The sequence below is a fragment of the Ahaetulla prasina genome, chromosome 1, assembly GCF_028640845.1.
Source record: "Ahaetulla prasina isolate Xishuangbanna chromosome 1, ASM2864084v1, whole genome shotgun sequence".
In the NCBI taxonomy this organism is placed as follows: Eukaryota; Metazoa; Chordata; class Lepidosauria; order Squamata; family Colubridae; genus Ahaetulla; species Ahaetulla prasina.
This window is the reverse complement of record NC_080539.1, coordinates 4493169-4521025: the sequence shown is the minus strand read 5'-3', so window position 1 is coordinate 4521025 and position 27857 is coordinate 4493169. Positions and strand designations below refer to the sequence as shown.

General features: G+C 44.1%; 1 protein-coding gene across 1 annotated transcript in view; it reads right to left on the bottom strand.

The window, feature by feature from the left end:
• The window catches only part of TRPV3 (transient receptor potential cation channel subfamily V member 3), an 86871-nt gene extending 60591 nt beyond the window's left edge, over positions 1 to 26280 (bottom strand). Inside the window, exons 1-2 of the mRNA XM_058164005.1 lie at positions 26072 to 26280; positions 11307 to 11432 (exon numbers count right to left, since the gene is read on the bottom strand). Of these exons, the coding sequence (XP_058019988.1) occupies positions 11307 to 11428 (122 nt within the window). The 5' untranslated portion in view covers positions 11429 to 11432; positions 26072 to 26280. The remainder of the gene's footprint in view (positions 1 to 11306; positions 11433 to 26071) is intronic.
• Between the last annotated feature and the right edge of the window lie 1577 nt (positions 26281 to 27857).

The window sequence follows — 27857 nt, the reverse complement described above, 5'->3', positions numbered from 1 at the left end:
AACTCCCAGGTGGTCTAGGGGTCTTAGCTAACATTGTAGGTTGTCCCTCAAGCTTGCCTGTGCCTTGCCATGCGGTGAGTTTCTGTTTTATTGTGTTGCAAATGACGGTCATTGACAAAGGTGGGGGGATTGAGTGAGCTTGGCTGAAGCCTTAATCGCCCATTGACAAAGGTGGGGGGTGGCAGGAAGTTGCAGGGAGCTGCTTTGTCTTTAAAACATGTTTCTCCATTTCTCATCCAGGGAAATATATTCTGCCTTTTTAAATATTTTCTAAAATATTTCATTCTTCTAGGAGGGGGGTGGGTGCTAAATTCCTACACATCAAAGCCACAAAAAACAGATCAAGGTTAAAACAAGCCGAGGTTTGCAGCCGTTTGCTCTTTCCTCGGGCAAGTGGCGCAAAAACGCAGCCTTGTCTGAACTCAGGATATAGTCTCCTGCTTGGGCGGGGGGGGGGGGGGGGGCGGGGGTTGGACTAGATAACCTACAAGATCCCTTCCAACTAATCTGTTAATCTGAGAGAGTGGCCAAATGGAGATTATGCAACGGTTCCTGACGCAAGGATCGTGAATTAGCATATTGGGAGTCAGGCGATCGTGGTAATTACACAAACCAAGATCAATCCTGTGCCAATCACATTGTACCAAGCACTCTTTTTTTTTTACTTGCATTTATACCCCGCCCTTCTCCAAAGACTCAGGGCGGCTTATACTATGTCAAGCAATCGTTTTCATCCATTTGTATATTATATACAAAGTCAACTTTAATTACCCCCAACAATCTGGGTCCTCATTTTACCTACCTTATAAAGGATGGAAGGCTGAGTCAACCTTGAGCCTGGTGGGACTTGAACCTGCAGTAATTGCAAGCAGCTGCTGTTAATAACAGACTGTCTTACCAGCCTGAGCCACCAGAGGCTTCACCTAATTCTTCACCTAATCCTACCTCACAAGGTGGTTATCGGAGTAAAGAGGACAGGAGGGAGCGGTGAACATATTAATTTGAGCTCCTGATTGCTAACTAGTAACATGTATATATACGCAGGTGGTCCTGATCTTGTCTTACAACGGTTCGCTTAATGACCGTTCAAAGGTACAACGGGACTGGGAAAAAAGTGACTTAAAACCACCACTATTCAAGAACTCTATAACAATAACAACAACAGAGTGGGAAGGGACCTTGGAGGCCTTCTAGTCCAACCCCCTGCCCAGGCAGGAAACCCTACATCATCTCAGACAGATGGTTAGCCAACATTTTCTTAAAAATTTCCAGTGTTGGAGCATTCACAACTTCTGCAGGCAAGTCGTTCCACTTATTAATTGTTCTAACTGTCAGGAAATTTCTCTTTAGTTTTAAGTTGCTTCTCTCCTTGATTAGTTTCCACCCATTGCTTCTTGTTCTACTCTCAGGTGCTTTGGAGAATAGTTTGACTCCCTCTTCTTTGGGGCAACCCCTGAGATATTGGAAGACTGCTATCATGTCTCCCCTAGTCCTTCTTTTCATTAAACTAGGCATACCCAATTCCAGCAACCGTTCTTTATATGTTTTAGCCTCCAGTCCCCTAATCCTCTTTGTTGCTCTTCTCTGCACTCTTTCTAGAGTCTCAGCATCTTTTTTACATCGTGGCGACCAAAACTGAATGCAATATTCCAAGTGTGGTCTTACCAAGGCATTATAAAGTGGCACTAACACTTCACGTGATCTTGATTCTATCCCTTTGTTTATGCAGCCCAGAACTGTGTTGGCTTTTTTCTAAATAGACTCTAAATAGACTCTAAATTTAAACTCTAAATAGAGACATCCAAAATGGCCTCCACTACAAAACCCATCCTCTTCCAGGCTCTGGCTTTGGAGAAAAGAAAGAGAGAGCGAATCATTCCAAAAGTCTCTTCCTACCCTTTTCTGTCCTGAGTTGTTTTTTTTTTGTTTGTTTGTTTTTTGAGGTGGGTGGAAGCTTATTTAGTTCAGGACAGAGTGTCCTTGACTTACAACGGTTCACTTAAGGACCGTTCAAAGTTACAACAGGACTGAAAAAAAAGTGACTTAGGACCATTTTTTCATACTTAGGATGGGTTCCAGTATACCCAGGGTCACGGGATCAAAATTCCGGAGCTTGGCAATTGGCATGTACTTATGACGGTTGCGATGTCCGGGGTCACATGATCCCCTTTTGCGACCCTCTGACAAGCAAAGGGAAGCCGGATTCACTTAACAACCGCGTTACTAATTTAAGAACGGCCGTGATCCACTTAACAAGCGTGGCGGGAAAAGTCACCTAACAAATTTCTCACTTAACGACATAAATTCCGGGCGCAATTGCCGTCGTACGTTGAGGGCTACCTGCATTTATGACAGTTGCACTGTTCTTGGGTCGTGTGAACACCACTTGCAGCCTTCCCAGCCGGCTTCGAACAAGCAAAATCCGTGACGCAAGCCAGATTCGCTTAATGACTGTGATTTGCTTAATGCAAAAAAAAAAAAAAGCTTAAAAATTGCATGTGACTCACTTAATGACCCCATCGCTTAGCGACAGGTCGTAATTGTGGTCATAAGTCAAGGACTGCCGGTATCCCCGGGTGGGATGTTTAATGATTTTATGCATTATTGCTGCAAAATGTCTCATAGTTTGACCAGCTATGCTCAAACAGTGTAATGAGTAACTAGCTAGTAATATTCATGTATATCCAGTTCGCAGCGTAGGAGAATTTGAGAAATTGAAGGGGGTGGAGACTAGGAGAAGGGAACAGCAAATTAGAGGTTGCCATCCAGTTTGTTGCATTAGCTGGCAGCAGCAGTTTGACCTCAGTTGACCTTAAAAACCTCATCAGGGTTGGGCTACTTAGTGCTTAATGGATAGAGCACCACTAGGAAATCCAGGAGGGTAGATTAAAAAAAGGTTTCATGCTAATGCGTTCTTCCTTTCCTGAACTTAAATCATGTTTTGCTGACTATCGTATTCATTATGCAACATCATCTCTTTAACTTTCTATTCAAGTATTTCTGGTGTCTTGGGAATTTTAAGATGGGAGAACTTCCACTCTCAGAATCCTCCAGCCAGCCTGCTTTAAGAGGGGAGGACTCCAACTCCCAGAATCCCCCAGCCAGCAATGCTTTAAGATGGGTGGAATTCAACTCCCAGAATTCCCCAGCTAGAATCCTTTAAGGTGGGTGGACTCCAACTCCCAGAAATCCCCAGCCAGCATGCTTTAAGAGGGGTGGACTTCCACTCCCAGAATCCCCCAGCCAAGATGGTTTAAGAGGGGTGACTTCCACTCCCAGAATCCCCCAGCCAAGATGGTTTAAGAGGGGTGACTTCCACTCCCAGAATCCCCCAGCCAAGATGGTTTAAGAGGGGTGACTTCCACTCCCAGAATCTCCCAGCCAAGATGGTTTAAGAGGGGTGGACTTCCACTCCCAGAATCCCCCAGCCAAGATGGTTTAAGAGGGGTGACTTCCACTCCCAGAATCCCCCAGCCAAGATGGTTTAAGAGGGGTGGACTTCCACTCCCAGAATCCCCCAGCCAAGATGGTTTAAGAGGGGTGACTTCCACTCCCAGAATCTCCCAGCCAAGATGGTTTAAGAGGGGTGACTTCCACTCCCAGAATCTCCCAGCCAGCCTGCTTTAAGAAGGGTGGACTTCCACTCCCAGAATCCCCCAGCCAGCCTGCTTTAAGATGGGTGGACTTCCACTCCCAGAATCTCCCAGCCAGCCTGCTTTAAGAGGGGAGGACTTCCACTCCCAGAATCCCCCAGCCAGCCTGCTTTAAGAGGGGAGGACTTCCACTCCCAGAATTCCCCAGCCAGCCTGCTTTAAGATGGGTGGACTTCCACTCCCAGAATCTCCCAGCCAGCCTGCTTTAAGAGGGGAGGACTTCCACTCCCAGAATTCCCCAGCCAGCCTGCTTTAAGATGGGTGGACTTCCGCTCCCAGAATCTCCCAGCCAGCCTGCTTTAAGATGGGTGGACTTCCGCTCCCAGAATCTCCCAGCCAGCCTGCTTTAAGAAGGGTGGACTTCCGCTCCCAGAATCTCCCAGCCAGCCTGCTTTAAGAAGGGTGGACTTCCACTCCCAGAATCCCCCAGCCAGCCTGCTTTAAGAAGGGTGGACTTCCACTCCCAGAATCCCCCAGCCAGCCTGCTTTAAGAAGGGTGGACTTCCGCTCCCAGAATCCCCCAGCCAGCCTGCTTTAAGATGGGTGGACTTCCGCTCCCAGAATCCCCCAGCCAGCCTAGTTTAAGAGGGGTGGACTTCCACTCCCAGAATCCCCCAGCCAGCCTGCTTTAAGAGGGGTGGACTTCCACTCCCAGAATCCCCCAGCCAGCCTGCTTTAAGAGGGGTGGACTTCCACTCCCAGAATCTCCCAGCCAGCCTGCTTTAAGAGGGGAGGACTTCCACTCCCAGAATCCCCCAGCCAGCCTGCTTTAAGAAGGGTGGACTTCCACTCCCAGAATCCCCCAGCCAGCCTGCTTTAAGATGGGTGGACTTCCGCTCCCAGAATCTCCCAGCCAGCCTAGTTTAAGAGGGGTGGACTTCCACTCCCAGAATCCCCCAGCCAGCCTGCTTTAAGAGGGGTGGACTTCCACTCCCAGAATCTCCCAGCCAGCCTGCTTTAAGAGGGGAGGACTTCCACTCCCAGAATCCCCCAGCCAGCCTGCTTTAAGAGGGGTGGACTTCCACTCCCAGAATCCCCCAGCCAGCTTGCTTTAAGAGGGGAGGACTTCCACTCCCAGAATCCCCCAGCCAGCCTGCTTTAAGAAGGGAGGACTTCCACTCCCAGAATCCCCCAGCCAGCCATGCTTTAAGAAGGGAGGACTTCCACTCCCAGAATTCAGAACATTTGTGGACTTCGACATGGCTGGCTGGGGAATAAAACTAAAGCCACATCCCATCTCGGAATTCCAGAAGTGCCCGCAGCAATTAAACCTTTGCACCATTTTTGCAATTTAAGCAAATTGGTGCCGTTTACTGAAGGAATGTTGGTGGACACACCCAGGTTGGAAAACTGCCCCTGGCATCTCGGGTCTTGTGCCAACGCTAGTATCTGCCTGGCAAATAAATCTGGCTGGATCGGGGGTGGGAGGTTAATCAAAAGACATTAAAAATGTTTTTTTTTTAAAAAAAAAAATCACAGAGTGAAATAAAGGTTTTGGGAAGAATGTGCTGATAGATTCTAACTGTGCAGGCAGTCCTCGACTTACGACCACAATGGAGCCCAAAATGCCTGTGGTTAAGTGAGACATTTGTTAAGTGACTTTCACCTCATTTTACGACCTCTCTGGCCACGGTTGCTAAGTGAACCTGCACTGCCGTTGATAAGTTAGTAACATGGTTGTTAAGTGAACCCGGCTCCGCTGTTGACTTTGCTTGTCGGAAATGACTCTGGGAACGCTCCAACCGTCATAAATGTGAAAAACCGTCCTAAGTCATTATTTTCAGTGCAATTTTGAATGGTCACTAAATTGTAAATTGAGTGTAGTGCAGGGGTGAAATGTAAAATTCGTTACTACCGGTTTTGTGGGCGTGGCTTGGTGGTGGTGGCGGGTAATGTGGCCGGGTGGGCGTGACAATTTTTTTTTTCTTTTTTACTTTTAAAAGCATTTTTTCTACAACCTCTTCGGCCGAAGAGGCTGTAGAAAAAATGCTTTTAAAAGACTTTTAACGATCCCAGCTGAGCTGTGCGATCATCAGAGGTTGTGTTTTTTTTTGCTTTTAAAAGCATTTTTTTCTGCCGAAGAAAAAATGCTTTTAAAAGCAAAAAAAAAAAAAAAAACCTCTGATGATTGCGCGGCTCTGCTAGGCATGAGAGGGGACGGATTTTTGCTACCGGATCTCTGAACCACCCACTGCCATCACTACCGGATCGGGCGATCTGGTCAAAACCAGGAGCTTTTCACCCCTTGTGTAGTGCAGAGGTCTCCAACCTTGGTCCCTTTAAGACTTGTGGACTTCGACTCCCAGAGTTCCTCAGCCAGCTTTGCTGGCTGAGGGGCTCTGGGAGTCAAGTCCACAAGTCTTAAAGGGACCAAGGTTGAGACCCCTGTGTAGTGTGTTTACTTTTTGCCGTTTACTTTGTATGCATAAAGTTTACTTAGAAATAAGTTTTCCAGGTGCACGTTTTAGACATAAAGGCTAAAGGTAGTCCTCAACTTACGGCCATTCTTTTAGGGACCGTTTGATAACAGTCTATTGATGAAATACCTTGAAGGCTGCCATCTGTCTTCCGCGACTGCCTTAACGACCATTGTGTCTGCTTAATGCCCACCCCAAATGTTGTAAAACTAGATCAGTCATGTGGGTGCTTCGACTTACAACCCTCAGGACTCGCAACCATTTTGGCTTTAAGTCGAGGACTCCCTGTGTGTGTTGTTGAGCTGGTGTCAAATCTTAACAACTACAAAGATCAATTTCCCCCCCAGGAAAATTCTCCTTGTTACGGCTGCAGCAAAATCTAACCACGTTGTTGTCAAGGAGCTTAGTTATATTATTATTATGGTTGGTCACCCGGTCAGTCAGATGTTTAAACTGGATTTGGCATTTTTATCCACCTACCCCAAGGACCTGTGGTAGCCAGATGTTGACATTTTAGGGTGTTCAAGGTTTCATCGAAGGATTTAAGCTGTTCTAAGTAAAAGCTGCCTTCTGCAATTGACCGACAGAGATTGTGTGAATGCCAATGGCCTTCAAGGGGAGCTCCAGATGTTTGCTTATTATTATTATTATTATTATTATTATTATTATTATTATTATTATTATTATTATTATTATTATTTTAAAAGCATTTTTCTACAACCTCTTCGGCCGAAGAGGCTGTAGAAAAAATGCTTTTAAAAGACTTTTAACGATCCCAGCTGAGCTGTGCGATCATCAGAGGTTGTGTTTTTTTTTGCTTTTAAAAGCATTTTTTTCTGCCGAAGAAAAAATGCTTTTAAAAGCAAAAAAAAAAAAAAAAACCTCTGATGATTGCGCGGCTCTGCTAGGCATGAGAGGGGACGGATTTTTGCTACCGGATCTCTGAACCACCCACTGCCATCACTACCGGATCGGGCGATCTGGTCAAAACCAGGAGCTTTTCACCCCTTGTGTAGTGCAGAGGTCTCCAACCTTGGTCCCTTTAAGACTTGTGGACTTCGACTCCCAGAGTTCCTCAGCCAGCTTTGCTGGCTGAGGGGCTCTGGGAGTCGAAGTCCACAAGTCTTAAAGGGACCAAGGTTGGAGACCCCTGGTGTAGTGTGTTTACTTTTTGCCGTTTACTTTGTATGCCGCAAAGTTTACTTAGAAATAAGTTTTCCAGGTGCACGTTTTAGACATAAAGGCTAAAGGTAGTCCTCAACTTACGGCCATTCTTTTAGGGACCGTTTGATAACAGTCTATTGATGAAATACCTTGAAGGCTGCCATCTGTCTTCCGCGACTGCCTTAACGACCATTGTGTCTGCTTAATGCCCACCCCAAATGTTGTAAAACTAGATCAGTCATGTGGGTGCTTCGACTTACAACCCTCAGGACTCGCAACCATTTTGGCTTTAAGTCGAGGACTCCCTGTGTGTGTTGTTGAGCTGGTGTCAAATCTTAACAACTACAAAGATCAATTTCCCCCCCAGGAAAATTCTCCTTGTTACGGCTGCAGCAAAATCTAACCACGTTGTTGTCAAGGAGCTTAGTTATATTATTATTATGGTTGGTCACCCGGTCAGTCAGATGTTTAAACTGGATTTGGCATTTTTATCCACCTACCCCAAGGACCTGTGGTAGCCAGATGTTGACATTTTAGGGTGTTCAAGGTTTCATCGAAGGATTTAAGCTGTTCTAAGTAAAAGCTGCCTTCTGCAATTGACCGACAGAGATTGTGTGAATGCCAATGGCCTTCAAGGGGAGCTCCAGATGTTTGCTTATTATTATTATTATTATTATTATTATTATTATTATTATTATTATTATTATTTTAAAAGTTTTATTTTAACATTCATATCCAATAACATATTTAATGTACCATCATATACAATTAATCGGACCTGCCCGGTCACCACCCCCTTCCTTTAACTCTCTTCCCTTCTCTACCTTCTTCTACTTTCCACAACCATCCTCCCCCTCTCTTATCTACATCCTCTCCTCCTTCCTCCCTACTCCTTTCTTCTCCCTCTTGTATCCCTCTTCCTTCCTTTCCTCTTCCTCCTCTTCTCTTTCCTACCTCCTTCTCTCTTCTACTTCCTTCTTTCCCATCATTCTGAAGTGGTAGCCAGGCAGCTCCGATCTTACATTAATTATACGTCTTCGATCATCTTTGTACATTGACCAGCAATCCATTTTCTACCCTCATCCCCACTCCCTTCCCTTCCCCTTCCTCCCCCCACCCCCCACCCCGGGACTTCCCAGAACCGAATACAGGGTATAAAACTAACAACAAAAATTAAAATATAACACAAATCATAATCCATAGTCACTCCTTAAAACCTCAACTCCCCTTCCAGAAACAAAGAAAATACATTTCTTCCAATCCATTATATATCAGACCATTCCACTCCTAGAGTTCTCAGAAATTTCCGATTGAGTTGGTGTTTGTTCTTGAATAAAGTACATCGTTTTTAATATCCAACCTTCATCAATCAATATCAAAACAATGTTCCATCTTCCAATATTCACCAAGGGTTCTTCTAAAATGTCTTTCTTCCTTAAGCAGTCTCTCAAAAATAGTTCATATTTCCAACTTAATTTCTTAAATTTTTCTGTCCAACCTTCAAGGGTAAACAATAGTCCATCTTTTCACATTTGACATTTATCAGATGTTTGCTTATTATTATGGTTCGTGGCCCAATCAGCCAGAGGTTCAGGTTGGATTGGCATTTGTCTCCACCAATTAAGTCCTTCCCAAGGTTGTGGGAGAGGCCAACGTGGATGTTTGATGGTGTTAAAGCTTTCATCACAGGATTTAAGCTGTTCCAAGTAGAGGCTGCCTTCCGCAATTGACCGATAGAGATTTTGTCAAGGCCGATGGTGTTCAAAGGCTGCTCCAAATGTTTTGGGTTTGCACCCAAGGCACCTATGCCTCTGGGGATTTACCTCTGATTTTTTTTGCCGCAGACATTCTATATGTATTTGAAGGTTCGAATCCCTAGTGCTGCCGTGTAACGGGGTGAGCTCCCGTTACTTGTCCCAGCTTCTGCCAACCTAGCAGTTTCAAAAGCACGTAAAAATGCAAGTAGAAAAAATAGGGACCACCTTTGGTGGGAAGGTAACAGCGTTCCGTGTGCCTTTGGCGTTGAGTCATGCCGGCCACATGACCATGGAGAACGTCTTTGGACAGCGCTGGCTCTTCGGCCTTGAAACCGAGATGAGCACCGCCCCCTAGAGTCGGCAATGACTAGCATGTATGTGCAAGGGGAATGTTTACCTTTACCTAGGTCTCTGTATTTTGTTATCCTCTCTTCTATCTCCAGACATTGTCACGTTCACTATCCAGACCCTTTTGGTCTTTCTTTTCTAATTTTAAAATTCTAATTTCAACACTTGTTAAGTATGGTGGGTTGTGTGTTTGTCTGTTTGAATGCCTGTCTGTTTGAATTCCAAAGTCCCAGAGCAGCTCATGAATAACAGAATAACAGCGTTGGAAGGGACCTTATGGGTCATCTAGTCTGACCCCCACTGCCCAAGCAGGCGACCTGACACCATTTCTGACCGATGGAAGCCAAGTCTCGTCTTGAAAGCTTCCAGTGATGAAGCTCCCACAATTTCTGAAGACAACTTCTGTTCCATGGGTTGATTGTTCTCACTGTCAGAAAATTTCTCCTTATTTCCAGGTTGAATCTCTCCTTGGTCAGTTTCCATCCATTATTCCTTGTCCGGCCTTCGGGTGCTTTGGAGAATAGCTTGACCCCCTTCCTTTCTGGGGCAGCCCCTCAAATATTGGAAGATGCTCTCCTGTCTCCCCTGGTCCTTCTCTTTACTAGACCAGCCATGCCCAGTTCCTCCAACCGTTCATCGTATGTTTTAGCCTCCAATCATCCCCTCATCATCCTGGTTGCTCTTCTCTGCACTTTTTCCAGAGTTTCAAGAACTTTTTATAGTGTGGTGACCAAAACTGGATGCAGTACTCTAGGTGTGGCCTTACTAAGGCTTTATAGAGTGGTATTAGCACCTCCCTTGATCTTGATTGTGTTTTGCTGTTAATGCAAATTAGCTTCTCCTTCTTTTTATCACTTCTCAATTTCATGATCCCACCAGTTCTTGCTTGATAAATCTTGGCAATTCTATTATGAAGAAACTTCTTCCTTTTTTTTTAAGCCTCTCCTTCTCTCCATCTCTTTTTCTTGGAGGCCCGGAGTGACAAAACTAGTTCATATATAATTTTCTTGCGGTCTAATAAAACTGATTGGAGGAATTAGGTTAATTCGATAAAAAAACCATTTTGGAGGAATCTAATTTCCAAAAGTTAGTATTTCTCAACCTCTGCAACTTTAAGATGGTAGTTTTAGTAGTTTTAGTTGGTTTGGTAGTTTTAAAATTCTGGTAATTGAAGTCCCCCTCCTCTTATTTACAGATATTTACAGACCCCTCACATCCTGGACATAAACTGTTTCAACTCCTACCCTCAAAACGACACTATAGAGCACTGCACACCAGAACAACTAGACACAAGAACAGTTTTTTCCCGAAGGCCATCACTCTGCTAAACAAATAATTCCCTCAACACTGTCAGACTATTTACTGAATCTGCAGTACTATTAATCGTTTCATAGTTCCCATCACCAATCTCTTTCCACTTATGACTGTATGACTGTAACTTGTTGCTGGCAATCCTTATGATTTATATTGATATACTGACCATCAATTGTGTTGTAAATGTTGTACCTTGATGAACATATCTTTTCTTTTATGTACACTGAGAGCATCTGCACCAAAACAAATTCCTTGTGTGTCCAATCACACTTGGCCAATAAAAAATTCTATTCTATTCTTAAAGTTACAAAGGCTGAGAAACACTGATATACGGAATTAAACAAATTGAAAGCTCAGGATTCTGGGAGCTGGAATAAAACTGATTTATTAAAAAAAGGGGACTAGCAGAATCCTGAATTTTTTTCTTTTCTTAATATCCTAAATTAACGTGGCTTTCCGCCTACGCTAACTGAGCCAATTAAATAGTTTAGATGCTCCCCGTGATCTGAAACTCAGGTCATTATGCAAGTTATAGAAATGGGACACTGGTGATCATCCAGCCGTATCCTTTCATCAAGATGGTTTGCGGAATCCCCCGCCTCCCTCTGAGGTTTTGACATCTGCCAACCTGTGCCAAGAAACGGGTCACTTACCTCTTCTTGCTGGGGGTACCTTCGGCTGCCCTCTTGTCCTGGCCGGCCACCGGCAGAGTCTCCCGAGGATTCGGCTTCTTGGTCCCCATAAGAGGAACCATCTCCTTGATGTCTTTGATCATGGTTCTACGTGGAAACAAACTCGGTTAGTGACCATTGTCTGCAGGTTTTCGGCTCAGGAATTCAATTGAATCGATTGGATCTTTTTTTTTTTAATTTTTATTTCCATTTTCCAACATCATATTTATGTACAAACTATTATCCATCCTTAATCATTAATTTTTATTTATTACTGATTCAGGCCTGCCCGACTGCCACTTCCTTTCTTTACAACCTCCCTCTACCCTCTACTACTTTCCCATCCTTCATCTCCTTCACTTTACTACCTCCTCTCCTCCTTCTCCACTCCTCCCTTCTTCCACCCTATCTAACCTTCTTATTCCCCTCCTCCTTCTCTACTCTTTCCTACCTACTTTCTTCCCTCCTTCTACTCCTCTCTCCTTTTCTTTCTGAAATGGCAGTCGAGCAGCCCCAATATCATTTTAAATTTTAATTCCATATCTTCAAACATTACTGTACATTAATAATCAATCCATTTATCATTTTCCCCCCTTCCCCCCCCCTCCTCCCCCTTCCCCCCCCCCCGGACTTCCCAGAGCAAATACTGGGTATTATGACCAACAATCACAAGCTAAAGTATACAAAATATACATAAACTCCCACCCTCAAAAATTTAAAACTTTAAATCCCCTCACGATAAAAATAGATAAGAAAGAATAATAAAAAAGAAAAGAAACAGTACCAACTTCACATATTACTTCTTCTTACAATCCATTTTTAAAATTAATCCATCTTCTCAAATTCAAATTATTTCCCCCTTGTATATTCCTTCCAATTTCATAAGTCCATTTCTTAAATTACAGTCCATCTTCTCGAACTCAAATTTTCATCACTTACATATTTCTTCAATTGTCATAACATTTAATGTCCGTTCTTCTTACAGTCCATTTTAAAAATTAGTCCATCTTCTCAAATTCAAATTTTCCCCCCACTTGTATATTCCTTCAAATTTCATAAGTCCATTTCTTAAATTACAGTCCAGCTTCTCAAACTCAAATTCTCATCACTTAGATATTTCTTCAATTGTCATAACATTTAATGTTCGATCTTCCAATACTACTCCATCAATAAAATATCATTACGAATAAAATCCAAAAGATTGGATCTTTTTTTAATCCTACCTTTATTCCTTTATAGGTCACCCCAAGGGGACGAATGTACCTCATGCTTCTATGTCCATCTATTTTCCCCACAAAAACAACAGCCCTCTGAGGTGGGCTGGGCTGAGAGATTGACTGGTCCAAATTCACTCACGTGGTTTTCATGCCTAAGGCAGGACTAGAACTCACAGTCTCCTGCTGATTGATTACTTCAAAAATCACCCAACTGGACTAGAACTCACAGTCTCCTGGTGATTGGCCCAAAGTCACTGAGCTGGCTTTTGTGTCTAAGGCAGGAATTCACCATTTCCTGATGATAGGCCCAAAATCACCTAGCCAGCTTTCTTGCCTAAGGCGGGACTAGAACTCACTGTCTCCTGCTGGTTGGCTCAAAGTCACCCAGCTGGACTAGAACTCCCAGTCGCCTAGTAATTGACCCAAAGTCACCTAGCCAGCTTTCTTGCCTAAGGCGGGACTAGAACTCACTGTCTCCTGCTGGTTGGCTCAAAGTCACCCAGCTGGACTACAACTCCCAGTCGCCTAATAATTGACCCAAAGTCACCTAGCCAGCTTTCTTGCCTAAGGCGGGACTAGAACTCACTGTCTCCTGCTGGTTGGCTCAAAGTCACCCAGCTGGACTACAACTCCCAGTCGCCTAATAATTGACCCAAAGTCACCTAGCCAGCTTTCTTGCCTAAGGTGGGAGTAGAACTCACTGTCTCCTGCTGGTTGGCTCAAAGTCACCCAGCTGGACTAGAACTCCCAGTCGCCTAGTAATTGACCCAAAGTCACCTAGCCAGCTTTCTTGCCTAAGGTGGGAGTAGAACTCACTGTCTCCTGCTGGTTGGCTCAAAGTCACCCAGCTGGACTAGAACTCCCAGTCTCCTGGTGATTGACCCAAAGTCAACCAGCGAGCTTTCCTACCTAAGGCGGGACTAGAACACACTGTCTCCTGCTGGTTGGCTCAAAGTCACCCAGCTGGACTAGAACTCCCAGTCTCCTGGTGATTGACGCAAAGTCAACCAGCGAGCTTTCCTGCCTAAAGCAGCACTAGAACTCACCATCTCCCGGGGATTGGCTCAAAGTCACCCAGCCGGCTTTCATGCCCAAGGCGGGGACTAGAACTCAATTCCTCTGAGTTTCTAGCCCAGCACCTTTAACCATTGCACCAAATTGGTTCTCTTCTTAACATCACGCTTAAATTCACCCACATAATGGCAGAGGTGACTCCAGGGCATAGTCGAAAAAGATCAAGATGGCCTCTGCCATCTTGATTCTTTGGCTCATTCTCTGTGGACAGACAACCCCCCCCCATAATGTGATTAAATCAAAATAAATAAAACTCAACAGGTTATGGAAACACTGGTGGGTTATTACGCCCATCATCGCTTATTTCATTTCATGTCCACCCTCCGCCCTTCCTTAAATGCCTCGGGGCACTTTATATTAAAATTGAACTAATTTAATCGCATTAAAATAAATACCTTTTCGGAGCACCGAAGCAGAGAAATAAACAATTGCATGCCAGAAAACGCATACAATTCGAAGGGAACAAGAATAACCTTTCTTTATTTCTTTACTTATTTATTTTATTCACTATGAAACAAAAAAAACCACAACAGTCAAAACAAAATTCATAATACAGGTAATCCTCGATTTACGACCACAAGGGAGCCCAAAATTTCTGTGGCTAAGTGAGACATTTGTTAAGTGAGTTTTCTCCCATTTTATACACCTTTCATGTCACAGCTGTTAAGTGAATCACTGCGGTCGTTAAGTTAGACACATGGTTGTTAAGTGAATCCGGCTTCCCCCTTGAGTTTGCTTGTCAGAAGGGGATCACATGACCCCGGAACCACGGCAACCGTCATAAATATGAGTCAGTTTGCCAAGTGTCCGAATTTTGATCACGTGACCATGGGAATACTGCAAAGGTCATAAATGTGAAAAATGGTCATAAGTCACATTTTCCGGTGCAGTTATAACTGCCGATGGTCACTAAACGAATGGTTGCAAATTGAAGATAACCTTTTACTGTTTTTTGAGTATATAGATCAGGGGTCTTCAACCTTGGCAACTTTAAGACTTGTGGACTTCAACTCCCAGAAGTCCTCAGCCAGCTTTGCCCACAAGTCTTAAAGTTGCCAAGGTTGGAGAGCCCCGATATAAATCATGAGAATTTTTAAGGCATTCTATAGACTGGTCTTATTTCTTTAGACTTAACACTGCTAATATTTCTGTACAAAAAGGAAAGTCAGAAGCCCCTTTTATTATATGTTTTTAAGGTATTTTCGTCACTTTATTTTTTACATTCCCTTTTTCCTTTATGTTAGTTTGTATGTTAACGTCAAAACTTAATAAAGACATTATTTTTTTTTAAATGAATTAATGCACAGATGACGTTATCTACCCTGTTTCTCCAAAAATAAGACCCAACCGGAAAATAAGGCCTAGCATGATTTTTTTCAGGATGCTCGTAATATAAGCCCTACCCCCAAAATAAGCCCCAGTTAAGACTGTCAACCAGGTGGATGCATTTAGTACCGTATTTTCCCCCAAAATAAGATCTAACCAGAAAAGAAGCCCTAATGAGTCTTTTGGAGCAAAAAATAATATAAGACCGGGTTTTATTTTCGGGGAAACACGGTAGTTGGGTCTGTATCATCATCGTCTCCTCCTCCTCCACCTCCTCCTCCTCCTCTTTCTTCTTCTTCTTTCTCCTCCTCTTCTCTTTTTCTCCAATTCTTCTTCCTCCTCCTCTTCCTCTTTCTTCTTCTTCTTTCTCCTCCTCCTCCTCTTCCCTTTTTCTCCAATTCTTTTTCCTCCTCCTCTTTCTTCTCCTCCTCCTCCTCCTTCCTCCTCCTCCTCCTCCTCTTCTTCTTCCTCCTCCTCCTCTTTCTTCTTCTTCTTCTTCCTCCTCCTCCTCTTCCCTTTTTCTCCAATTCTTTTTCCTCCTCCGCCTCGTCCTCCTCCTCCTCCTTCCTCCTCCTCCTCCTCTTCTTCTTCTCCTCCTCCTCTTCCTCCTCTCCTCCTCCTCTCCCCCTTCTACCATTGATGATGTTACCTAGTTGGATCATGAAACGTCTGCAAGGAAATCACCCAGCTGAAAGAGCACAAAGGATCCCACCATCCTCCTCCTCTTCCTCCCTTTCTCTTTCTTTACTCCACAAACTTCTCTCCCTTCTAGCACTGATGATGTTACCTAGTTGGGTCATGAAATGTCTGCAAGAAAACCACCAAGCTCAGAGAGCACCAAGGATCCCACAGTCACCCTCCTCCTCCTCCTCCTCCTCCTCCTCCTCTTCCTCCTCCTTATAAACCCCTCTCACTTTTAGCACTGATGATGTTACCTAGTTGGGTCATGAAACGTCTACAAGAAATCCACTAAGCTCAGAGACCACCAAGGATCCCACAGTCGTCATCCTCCTCTTCCTCCTCCTCCTCCTCCTCCTCTCCACAAACCCCCCTCCCTTCTAGCACTGATGATGTTACCTAGTTGGGTCATGAAATGTCTGCAAGAAAATAACCAAGCTCAGAGAGCACCAAGGATCCCACAGTCACCCTCCTCCTCCTCCTCCTCTTCCTCCTCCTCACAAACCCTTCTCCCTTCTAGCACTGATGATGTTCCCTAAATTGCTTAATGAAACGTTTGCAAGAAAACCACCAAGCTCAGAGAATACCTTGGGCCCCCTAATTTCAACCTTTGAGCTACAAATATTCTCCTTTATGGGCGAATTAAAATTTGCAAATTTCAGGTTGTACGTCCTATAAAAACTCAATTACCTCCCAAACCCATTTCAGTCATCTCATTTTGTTCCCAAAAATTATCCTCAGTTTCCACACACACACCCCACCTGCCCTCCAGGGATCTTACGGGTGGGTGAATAGAGATCCACAAAGAAAATTACGCCTTTAACAGAAACTGCATCCCCAACTAGAAACAGGTATTTGGCTGATCCAAAAGAAATTAAATTAGATTTCATGCCGTTTGTGTATTTTTACAGCAACCTGACCTCAATTCGCACAACAAGGCAGAAAGAATGTGTAGTTAAGAAGAGCGAGGCAGGACTGGATGCTTTTAACTTTACTTTATAAACATTTATATCTCATCCCGCCTAATGTATACATACCACCCAGTCTAGCAACCATAATGGCTAGGAACACAATTATTCCTGTTTAAAAACAAACAAATTAAGAAGATCAGCTCCAATAAACCAGGCTGTTTAATAAGAACAGGTAGAAGGAAGGCCAAATAAAATAAAATGTTAAGCTTGTTTCTCAACCTCAACTGCTTCCTTGGATGGACTTCAACTCCCAGGATCCCCCAGCCAGCAGGCTTTCAGATGGGTGGAAGGGGAAAACGGAAAGAGAGGAGAAGAAGGAAAGGAAAGGAAAGGAAAGGAGGGAGGAAAGGGAGGAAGAGAGAATGAAAGGAAAGGAAGAGAGGGAAGGAAAGAGGGAGGGAAGGAATAGGAGAGGGGAGGGAAGGGGAGGGAGGAAGGAAGGAGGAAGGAAAGGAGGAAGGAGGAAGAGGAATGGAAGGAAGGAAGGAGCGAAGGAAGAGGGAGGAAGGGAAGGAAGAGAGGGAAGGAAAGAGGGAGGAAGGAAGGAATAGGGAAGGGAGGAAGGAAGGAAGGAAGGGAGGAAGGAGGAAGAGAGAATGGAAGGAAGGAAGAGAGGAAGAAAAGAGGGAGGAAGGAATAGGGAGGGAGGGAGGGAGGAAGGAGGAAGGAACGAAGAGGGAAGGAAGGAAAGGAAGGGAGGAAGGGAGGAAGAGGGAGGAAGGAAGGAAGGAAGGAAAGAAAGGAAGGGAAAAGGGAGGAAGGGAACGAAGAGGGAAGGAAGGAAAGGAAGGGAGGAAGGGAGGAAGAGGGAGGAAGGAAGGGAAGGAAGGAAAGAAAGGAAGAGAGCGAAGGGAAGAGGGAGGAAGGAAGAGAGGGAAGGAAAGAGGAGGAAGGGAAGGGAGGAAGAGGAATGGAAGGAAGGAAGGAGCGAAGGGAAGAGGGAGGAAGGGAAGGAAGAGGGAAGGAAAGAGGAGGAAGGGAAGGAATAGGGAAGGGAGGAAGGAAGGAAGGGAGGAAGGGAGGAAGAGAGAATGGAAGGAAGGAAGAGAGGAAGGGAAGGAGGGAAGGAAGGAGGAAGGAAAGGAGGAAGGGAGGAAGAGGAATGGAAGGAAGGAAGGAGCGAAGGAAGAGGGAGGAAGGAAGAGAGGAAGGAAAGAGGGAGGAAGGAAGGAATAGGAAGGGAGGAAGGAAGGAAGGAAGGGAGGAAGGAGGAAGAGGGAAGGGAAGGAAGGAAGAGAGGGAAGAAAAGAGGGAGGAAGGAATAGGGAGGGAGGGAGGGAGGAAGGAGGAAGGAACGAAGAGGGAAGGAAGGAAAGGAAGGGAGGAAGGGAGGAAGAGGAGGAAGGGAAGGAAGGAAGGAAAGAAAGGAAGGGAAAAGGGAGGAAGGGAACGAAGAGGGAAGGAAGGAAAGGAAGGGAGGAAGGGAGGAAGAGGGGAGGGAAGGGAAGGGAAGGAAAGGAAAGAAAAGGAAGAGAGCGAAGGGAAGAGGGAGGGAAGGGAAGGAAGAGAGGGAAGGAAAGAGGGAGGGAAGGGAAGGGAGGAAGAGGAATGGAAGGAAGGAAGGGAGCGAAGGAAGAGGGAGGAAGGAAGGAAGAGAGGGAAGGAAAGAGGGAGGAAGGAAGGAATAGGGAAGGGAGGAAGGAAGGAAGGGAGGAAGGGAGGAAGAGAGAATGGAAGGAAGGAAGAGAGGAAGGAAGGGAGGAGGAAGGGATGGGAAGCGGGAGAGAAAGAAAAAAAAGGAAAGAGGGAGGGAGGGAATGGAAGGATAGGACAGGGAAAGGAGGGGATGGGAGGGGAGGGGAGGGGAGAGGAGGGAAAGGGGGTTGACTTATTTCATGTCCCATCTGTTTCTTTTCTTGGTTGCCTTCGGTCTTCCCAAAATTCTTCTCCAACACCAAAGCTCAAAAGCACCAATGCTCTTCCTCTCCGCTTAATAACCGCTCTGCTTAGCAATGAAAATTCTGGCCCCCAACTCTGGTCTGAAGGACCAGGACTACCAAGACACACAGGAAGGTCTGGATTTATTCTTCTTCTGAGTCCAAATTTCCCTACCTAGAGAGACACAGGACCTTAGCAGGTGGAGACCCGTCCCAGCCTCTGAATATCTGAGAGGCTCCTTGGTACCCTCTGAGCTTTGCTGGCTGAGGAACTCTGGGAGTTGAAGTCCACAAGTCTTCAAAGAGCCAAGTTTGCAGACCCCTGGGATAGGGTAACATCATTCGTTACTAGCCCTGATGATGTTACGTAGTTGGGTCACGAAACGTCTGCAAGAAAGCAACTGATGATGTTACTAGTTAAGGGATCGAAGGCTAAAACATATAAAGGACGGTTGCAGGAACTGGGTATGTCTAATTTAATGAAAAGAAGGATTATGGGTGACATGATAGCAGTCTTCCAATATTTGAGGGGCTGCCCCAAAGAAGAGGAGGGGGGGGTCAACTTATTTTCCAAAGCCCCTGAAGACAGGACAAGAAACAACGGATGGAAACTAATCAAGGAGAGGAGCAAGCTGGAAATAAGGAGGAATTTCCTTAGGACAATTATCCAGTGGAACAGCTTGCCACCAGAAGTTGTGGGTGCTCCATCACGGGAGGTTTTTAAAGAAGAGACTGGACAGTCACTTGTCTGAAATGACATAGATTCTTCTGCTTGAGCAGTGGGTTGGACTAGAAGACCTCCAAGGCCCCTTCCAGATCTATTCCGATCGGTTGACTTTTTTCCTTCTAATTCGTTCTTCAAACAAGTCTTTGCTTCTATTCTGGAGCATGGAAAGAAGATAGAAAGGTTGTCCCCATTCCAAGTTTTCGTTTTTTCCAAAGCACCAGAAGGCAAAACGAGAAGCAACGGATGGAAACTCATCGAGGAGAGAAGCAACCTGGAATTAAGGAGAAATTCCCGGACAATGAGGACAATTAAACAGTGGGACATTCTCCAGTGATAGGAGCACCCACAACTTCTGGTGGCAAGTAGTCCCACTGGTTGATTGCTCAGGGGACTGGAGACGCAAAGTAAAATAAAGTAAAACTCAATTAAGCTAAAACTTTCTCAGGGGACTGGAAGCTAAAACATATGAAGAACAGTTGCTGGGATTTGGTATGTCTAGTTTAATAAAAAGAAAGACCAGGGGTGACATGATAGAAGTCTTCCAGTATCTCAGGGGCTGCCACAAAGAAGAGGGAGTCAAGCTATTCTCCAAGGCATCTGAAGGCAGGACAAGAAACAACGGGTGGAAACTAATCAAGGAGAGAAGCAATCTGGAAATAAGGAGGAATTTCCTGAAAGTGAGGACAATTAACCGGCGGAACAGCTTGCCACCAGAAGTTGTGGGCGCTCCATCGCTGGAGGTTTTTTAGAAGAGACTGGACAGTCACTCCATAGAGTCTCCTGCCTGAGCAGGGGGTTGGACTAGATGACCTCCGAGGTCCCTTCCAACTCTGTTTTTACTGTTCTCTTCTGCTTCCACACCTTCAACAGATCACCTTCCAGAGGGACGTGGCTGCCAGGATGGCTTCTACCTCCCATGTACATGGCTTGATACTGAGATCACTTGCGTAGCTTTCCTTAATACTCTCCCTAGCTCTCTTTCTCTCTTTCTCTCTCTCTTTCTCTCTCTCTCTCTCTCTCTCTCTCTCTCTCGCGCTCGCTCTCTGCAAATTTCCCAGAGTTGCATCACGGTGAGTAAATTCAAGCCGGGTTAGGCTTCGCTGAGATTTCATGGATGGCTTTGCCTAAAACCAGCACATGGATTTTTATATAAATAATTTTTATTTCCATTTTCCAACATCATATTTATATGCAAACTATTATCCATCATTAATCATTAATTTTCATTTATTACTGATTCAGGCCTGCCCAACTGCCACTTCCTTTCTTCACAACCAGGGACCGCCTGCTGTTACCACATGCCTCCCACCGACCCATACGCTCTCACAGAGAGGGACTTCTCAGGGTGCCGTCCGCCAAGCAATGTCGGCTGGCGGCCCCCAGGGGAAGGGCCTTCTCTGTGGGGGCTCCCACACTCTGGAACGAGCTTCCCCCGGGTTTACGCCAAATACCTGACCTTCGGACCGTCCGTCGCGAACTGAAGACATATCTTTTCATTCGCGCGGGGCTGGCTTAAATTTTATCGATTTTAAATTCTCTATTAATAATTTTAAATGGGGTTTTAGTATATTATATATTTTAAACTTTTTAGGCTAATTTAAAATAAGTTTTTTAATTGGTATTTTAAATTGTACATTGTATTGACTGTTTTTATTTTGCCTGTACACCGCCCTGAGTCCTTCGGGAGAAGGGCGGTATAAAAATCAAAATAATAAATAAAAATAAATAAATAATAATAAACCTCCCTCTCTACCCTCTACTACTTTCACATCCTTCATCTCCTTCACTTTACTACTTCCTCTCCTCCTTCTCCACTCCTCCTTTCTTCCACCCTATCTAACCTTCTTATTCCCCTCCTCCTTCTCTACTCTTTCCTACCTATTTTCTTCCCTCCTTCTACTTCTCTCTCCTTTTCTTTCTGAAATGGCAGTCGAGCATCCCCAATATCATTTTAAATTTTATTTTCATATCTTCAAAAATTACTGTACATTAATAATCAATCCATGTATCATTTTCCCCCCCTTTCCCCCCCTCCTCCCCCTTCCCCCCCCCAGACTTCCCAGAGCAAATACCGGGTATTATGACCAACAATCACAAGCTAAAGTATACAAAATATACATAAACTCCCACCCTCAAAAAAAAAAGCACATGGATTTTAAATTCCCATCTTCGCCATCCGGGATCAGCGATGATAAAAAGATCGTGGGAATTGAAAACCTGAAGGTTTTCCAGGCGGGAGTCGGGACCCCACCTTTGTACCATCGACTGGGGGTGCACAAGCCAAACTGACGACAATTCACACCGACGCGATGTGTGTGTAAAATAAAATAAAAAGTTCACATTTCAACGGCGGAGTCTTTTTGATGCCCACTGGAGATTTTTTTTTTTTTTAAAGAAGAGATTAGACAGCCTTTGGTCCACAATGGCATAGGGCAGGGGTCAGCAACCTGCAGCTCTGAAGCCGCATTTGGCTCTTTATTTTATTCATTTATTATTAACTTAATTTCTATACCTCCCTTCTCCCAAAGGACTCAGGGCAGTTTACAGCCAGAATAAAACAACATTAGCAAAAATTAAAACATTTTAAAAAAACTAATTCTAAATTTGGCCACGATAAATTCAAACTATCATAAAACCCTCATAAAATCCCCACATTTAAAATTACGTTAGGCCAGCTCCGCACGGTGGAACCAAAAGGTCTTAAGCTCGCGTTTAAAGGTCCGGAGGTCAGGGAGTTGACGCAGCCCCGGAGGCAGCTCATTCCAAAGAGCAGGAGCCCCCACAGAGAAGACCCTCCCCCTGGGGGTCGCCAGTCGGCATTGTTTGACTGACGGCACCCTGAGGAGGCCCGCTCTGTGGGAGCGCACAGGTCGGTGGGAGGCTATTGGTGGCAGCAGGCGGTCTCGTAGATAACCCGGTCCTATGCCATGGAGCGCTTTAAAGGTGATAACCAACACCTTGAATTGCACCCGGAAGACCACCGGCAGCCAGTGCAGCCCTCTGCTGCGGCTCCTTCAAAATTTGCATCACAACCGCCAATGCGCGACACTCGCCGGCACATGATTTATTGAGCTTTTCAAATCCCCCGGTAGGCCAACCGTGGATAAATCCAAGAAAAGAAAAGTTTCAGAAGAAAACAGAACGTTTAATACGACTACCTATGCTCGTTTTGTGGTCGCGCAAGAAATAGTCAGCCACGAGGTTTTGTGGTTCCCGGTGTTTTCTTTTTTGTGGGAAACGGGTCCAAACGGCTCTTTGAGTGTTTAAGGTTGCAGACCCCTGGCATAGGGCCTCATGCTTGAGCAGGGGGCTGGACTAGAAGACCTCTGAGGTCCTTTTCAACGCTGTTTTTCTGATTTTTTGGTTTGCAGACATCATCAGTACTAGAAGGAAGAGAGGTCGGGTGGGAGGAGGTGGAGGAGGAGGAAAACTGTGTTAACCTTGGTGGTCTTTGGTTTTCTTGCAAGCATTTCATGACCCAACTAGGTAACATCGTCAACGCTAGCATCTGTAGCACTGATGATGTTACTTAGTTTGGTAATAAAACGTCTGCAAAGAAACCACCAAGCTCAGAGAGCAGCAAGGAGCCCGCTGAAAAAAAATAACCATCCATCCTCTGAACAGCCCCTCTAATGCAGGGGTCTCCAACCTTGGCAACTTTAAGACTTGTGGACTTCAACTCCCAGAATCCCTCAGCCAGCAAAGCAGGGGTCTCCAACCTTGGCAACTTTAAGACTCGTGGACTTCAACTCCCAGAATTCCTCAGCCAGCTTTGCTTTGCTGGCTGAGGGATTCTGGGAGTTGAAGTCCACAAGTCTTAAAGTTGCCACGGTTGGAGACCCCTGCTCTAAAGAATAAAGTCCATTGCATCTCAAATAAAGTCCATTGCATCTCAATCCATTGCATTGCATCTCTAAAGAATAAAGTCCATTGCATCTCAAATAAAGTCCATTGCATCGCAAATTTGTCCAGACAAATCACATCTCTTCCCAAAATCCCCAAAACTTTAACCAAAGACTATCTACTGTTGACCTCACCCCATTCCTAAGAGGTCTGTAAGGGGCGTGCATAAGAGCACCAGCGTGCCTTCCGTTCCTGTCCTATTGTTCCCTTTGATTGTATACAATTCGTATGGTTATTTCATGCTTATACTTATATATACTGTTGTGTTTAACAAAATAAATAAATAAAATAGGGTGGAGGGAGGAGAGGAGGTAGATAAGAGAAGGAGAGGAAGGTCTGGAAAGTAAAAGAAGGTAGAAGAGGGAAGAATGTTAAAAAGTGGGGTGGTGACTGGGCAGGCCCGACTAATTGTATATAACTGTACATTGAATGAGTTGTTCGACATGATTGTAAAAATAAAACTTTTTTATGGAGGAAAAAAAACAAAATAAATAAATAAATAAATAAAAATGACGGGAAATACATCTATGTGCAGTGATCGTGCCACAGCGAAATGATTCATTCGTGTGTTGATTCTGCCATAGTGATGTTATTTTGCAGGTGAGCTAAATGTGGATTTAACAGACTTTTGAGATCCGCCCCTTAATCCCCCCACCCCCGGATTAATAAACCAGTAAATACTGGTTTATTAATCCAGGTGTTTACTGAGTAATGTAGGTAGTCCTCCACTTACAACAATTCGTTTAGCGACCGTCCAAAGTTACAACGGAAAAAAGTAACTTAGGACTGCGTTCCACACTTACGACCATTCCAGCCTCCCCGTGGTCAAAATTCAGACGCTTGGCAACTGGCTCCTATTTATGACGGTCGTAGTGTGCCCGCGGTCAAGTGATCCCCTTTGGCGACCTTCTGACGGGCAAAATAAACGAGGAAGCTGGATTCGCGTAAGTAACAACGTTGTTACTCGCTTAACAAATTTCAGTGATTCATTTAACAGCCGCGGCACGAAAGGTGCTAAAAAAACGAGGCAAACTTCACCAGCCTCTCGCTTAACGGCAGAAATTTGGGGCTTCATTGTGGTCGTAAGATGAGGACTGCCTTTATTTATTTATTTATTTAAGCTTTAAAATCGGATTTATCTCCCCTAAGACGTCTGCAAGGCAGCTTAAAAACAAGCAAAAAAAACCGAGCGGGTCAAAAACGTCAGCCGCACTATATAGCTCTTTTACCCCTGTCTGGGGCCGACAAACGCATTTTATTCGAGGGAAGGACGCCATTAAAAAATGAAAAAAGGCACAACCTTTCATTCACTCGTCTTGAGTTCACATTACAATCGCAGGCGCCCACTCAGATCACGTAAGGTTTCCTCACAGATTTCTAAATCGTTCGCCGCCTCCTCTTTTGGGATATGACACAGCTTTGGGGATGATCCTTTTAGCCTTCCAGTCATCAATTCCCCAACCGTGAACACCAAAGGGTGGGGAGAATGGGAACTGGAGTCCCACTTCCTGAAAAATTCCAGTTTGGGGAAGTTGAGGTAATTTTGGAATTACTCGGAACCCTGACAGTCATGTCCTTCCAAAATCCAATGTCTGTTTCCTCTCTTCCAAACACCTTTGAATGCACGCAGATACGCACACATTACGGATTGTCCTACATTACGGATTGTCCTCAATTTGCAACAGTGATTTGGTGACAGTTCAAAGTTACGACGGCATGGGAAAAAGGGACGTATGACCAGTAGTGGGTTTCAAATCCTGGCGCTACCGGTTTGCTATCGGTAGTGTGTGCAGAGCGTTTTTTTCTGGGCGGGTGGGCGGAGCCACTACCGGTTTGCCCGAACCGGGAGCAACCCACGACTGCGTATGACCATTTTTTTCACACTTACGACCGTTACAGCAGGTCGTGTGATGAAAATTGGGACTCTTGGCAACTGGCATGTACCTTATGACGGCTGCAGTGTCTCTGTGAGGGTCACATGATCGCCTTTGGCGACAAGCAAAATCAATGGGGAAGCCGGATTCGCTTTACGACGGTGTTACTAATTAAACAACGGCAGTCATTCGTTTTAACAACTGTGACAAGAAAAGTCGTAAAATGGGGCAAAACTCACTTAACAGCTGTCCGGCTTAGCAACGAAAATTTGGGGCTCAGTTGAGTTGTAAATTGAAGACTACTTGTATTTCTATACAATATATATTTCTATTATTCTATTATTCTATTTCAACTATTATTTCTATATATATTTCTATTTCTATTTATTTTTATCTATTTCTATTATTTCTATTTCTATTTATTCCTATTATTTCTATTTCTGTTTATTTCTATATTTATTTATTTCTATTATTTCAACGTATGTCTATTTCTATTTTTTCTATTATCTCAATATACTGTTTATTTCTATTTCATTTCTGTTTTCGTTATTTCTATTTATTTCTACTTCTATAATTTCTACATATTTCTATTTTTATTTTTTCTATAATTTCTATTTTTCTATTTATTTCTATCATCTTAATATATTTGTACTTCTATTTTTTTCTATTATATCAATATAACGTCTATTAGTTCTATTTCTATTAGTTCTATTTCTATATAGTTTTATCATTTCTATTTATTTCTACTATCATTTCTCTTACTTCTCTTACTTCTCTTTATTCCTGTTTCTGTTTCTAAACCTGGCAACCTCTCATTGCAAAAGCAAAATGCTGAGCTGTTCTCCTTAAATCAGGTACAACAAGTCGGGAACTATTCAAGCCATATTCCAACCACGAGAACTATAAAGTAAAAATTTAAAAACAAACAAAAAAACAAACAAGGACTAAGCAGATCCCCAACTGCTTTGAATCTCTCCCCAATCTAAAAAATAAAGTCCAGAAAAGAAAAGAAAAAAAGGGAAGTTTAAAAAAAGAGAGGGGAGGAAAAAAAAAACCTATTACAAATTCCAGAAAGCAAAAGGATGAAGGCCCATCATTACCTTCCTTACTGAAGCTCCATCAGCTGAGAAAAGAATCCGGAGAAAATCAGAATAAATTCCACCTTCTTGCTAAAGCTGGATTGATTCCATCAAAAGTTCCAATCTGTCCAAGTCAAGATACGGCCGCTGCCCCGCGAAATAATCCTTAAAATGTGGGAATCCAGCGTTCCCCGGCCGAGAGTCGAGTGCAGTTTCCCTGGCTAAATACACCTTCGCGATGCTTTCGTTTGACTTCACCTGAGCCGCAAAGGGTGGAGGGAAGGAAACTTGTTGGACCACAAATTTCTGAAGATGTTTCCGCTGACAATTAGCCATGGAAATGAGGCTGACTCACGGGAGCGATGATGACTTCGGGAACCCTGAATTGCATGCTTGCAAAAATAAAAAATAAAAAAAAACTTCGTCCTTTCTGATCTCTTTGACTTTCTTAATTGGCTGACGAGGACAATTTCAATTGGAATAGAGCTGGAAGGGACCTTGGAGATCTTCTAGTCCAACCCCCCTGCTCAAGCAGGAGACCCTAGACCATTACAGACAAATGATTGTCCAATCTCTTCTTGAAAACCTCCAGTGATGAGGAAGGAAGGAAGGTAGAAAGGAAGGAAGGAAGGAAGGAAGGAAGGAAGGAAGGAAGGAAGGAAGGAAGGAAGGAAGGAAGGAAGGAAGGAAGGTAGGTAGGAAAGAAGGAAAGAAGGAAGGAAGGAAGGAAGGAAAGAAAGAAAGGAAGAAGAAAGGAAGGAAGGAAGGAAGGAAGGAAAGAAGGAAAGAAGGAAGGCAAGCAGAATAACAGTTGGAAGGAAAGAGAAAGGGAGACAGGGAGGAAGGAAGGAAGGAAGGAAGGAGTTAGTAGAATTGTAAAATTAGGTTTAATGAGTTGTGCTGCTTTTGAAAGAAAGAAGAAAGTGAAAGAAAGAAGGAGGAAGAGGAGGAAAAAAGAAAAGAAAGAAAGAAAGAGAGGGAGGGAGGGAGGGAAGGAAGGAAGGAGGGAAGGAGTTAGAAGAATTGTAAAATTGGGTTTTACACGTTTACATTTTGTTATATAAGTTGTGTTGTTTTTGGAAGAAAGAAGAAAGTGAAAGAAAGAAGGAGGAGGAGGAAGAGGAGGAAAAAAGGAAAGAAAGAAGGAAAGAGAGAGGGAGGGAGGGAAGGAAGGAGGGAAGGAAGGAGTTAGGAGAATTGTAAAGTTAGGTTTTACACTTTTACATTTTGTAATATAAGTTGTGTTGTTTTTGGAAGAAAGAAGAAAGTGAAAGAAAGAAGGAGGAGGAGGAAGAGGAGGAAAAAAGGAAAGAAAGAAGGAAAGAGAGGGAGGGAGGGAGGGAAGGAAGGAAGGATGGAAGGAAGGAAGGATGGAAGGAGTTAGGAGAATTGTAAAATTAGGTTTTTACACTTTTACATTTTGTAAAATAAGTTGTGTTGCTTTTGGAAGAAAGAAGAAAGTGAAAGAAAGGAGGAGGAGGAGGAGGAGGTGAAGGAAGGAAGGAAAGAAAGAAAAAGAAAATGAGAATGAGAAAGAAAGAGAGAGAGAGAAAGAAAGAAAGAAAGAAAGAAAATTTTTGCATTTCAGTTGGGGTTAAGTAGAGACTGGACTGCAGCATTTGGATAAAAGGGTTGCTCCAAACATAATTGTCACTTTCAGTGAGTTCTTCAGCCAGTTTAGGGAGCCAGGAGTATTATACTAGTCGTCCCTCTTGCCCTTCTATGCCCTGCAGATGTTCTCTTGACTCTCTTTGGGAATTCCATAGCTGTGGGTTGGGGGACAGCAGAGTGTGCAGAGGGGAGCAAT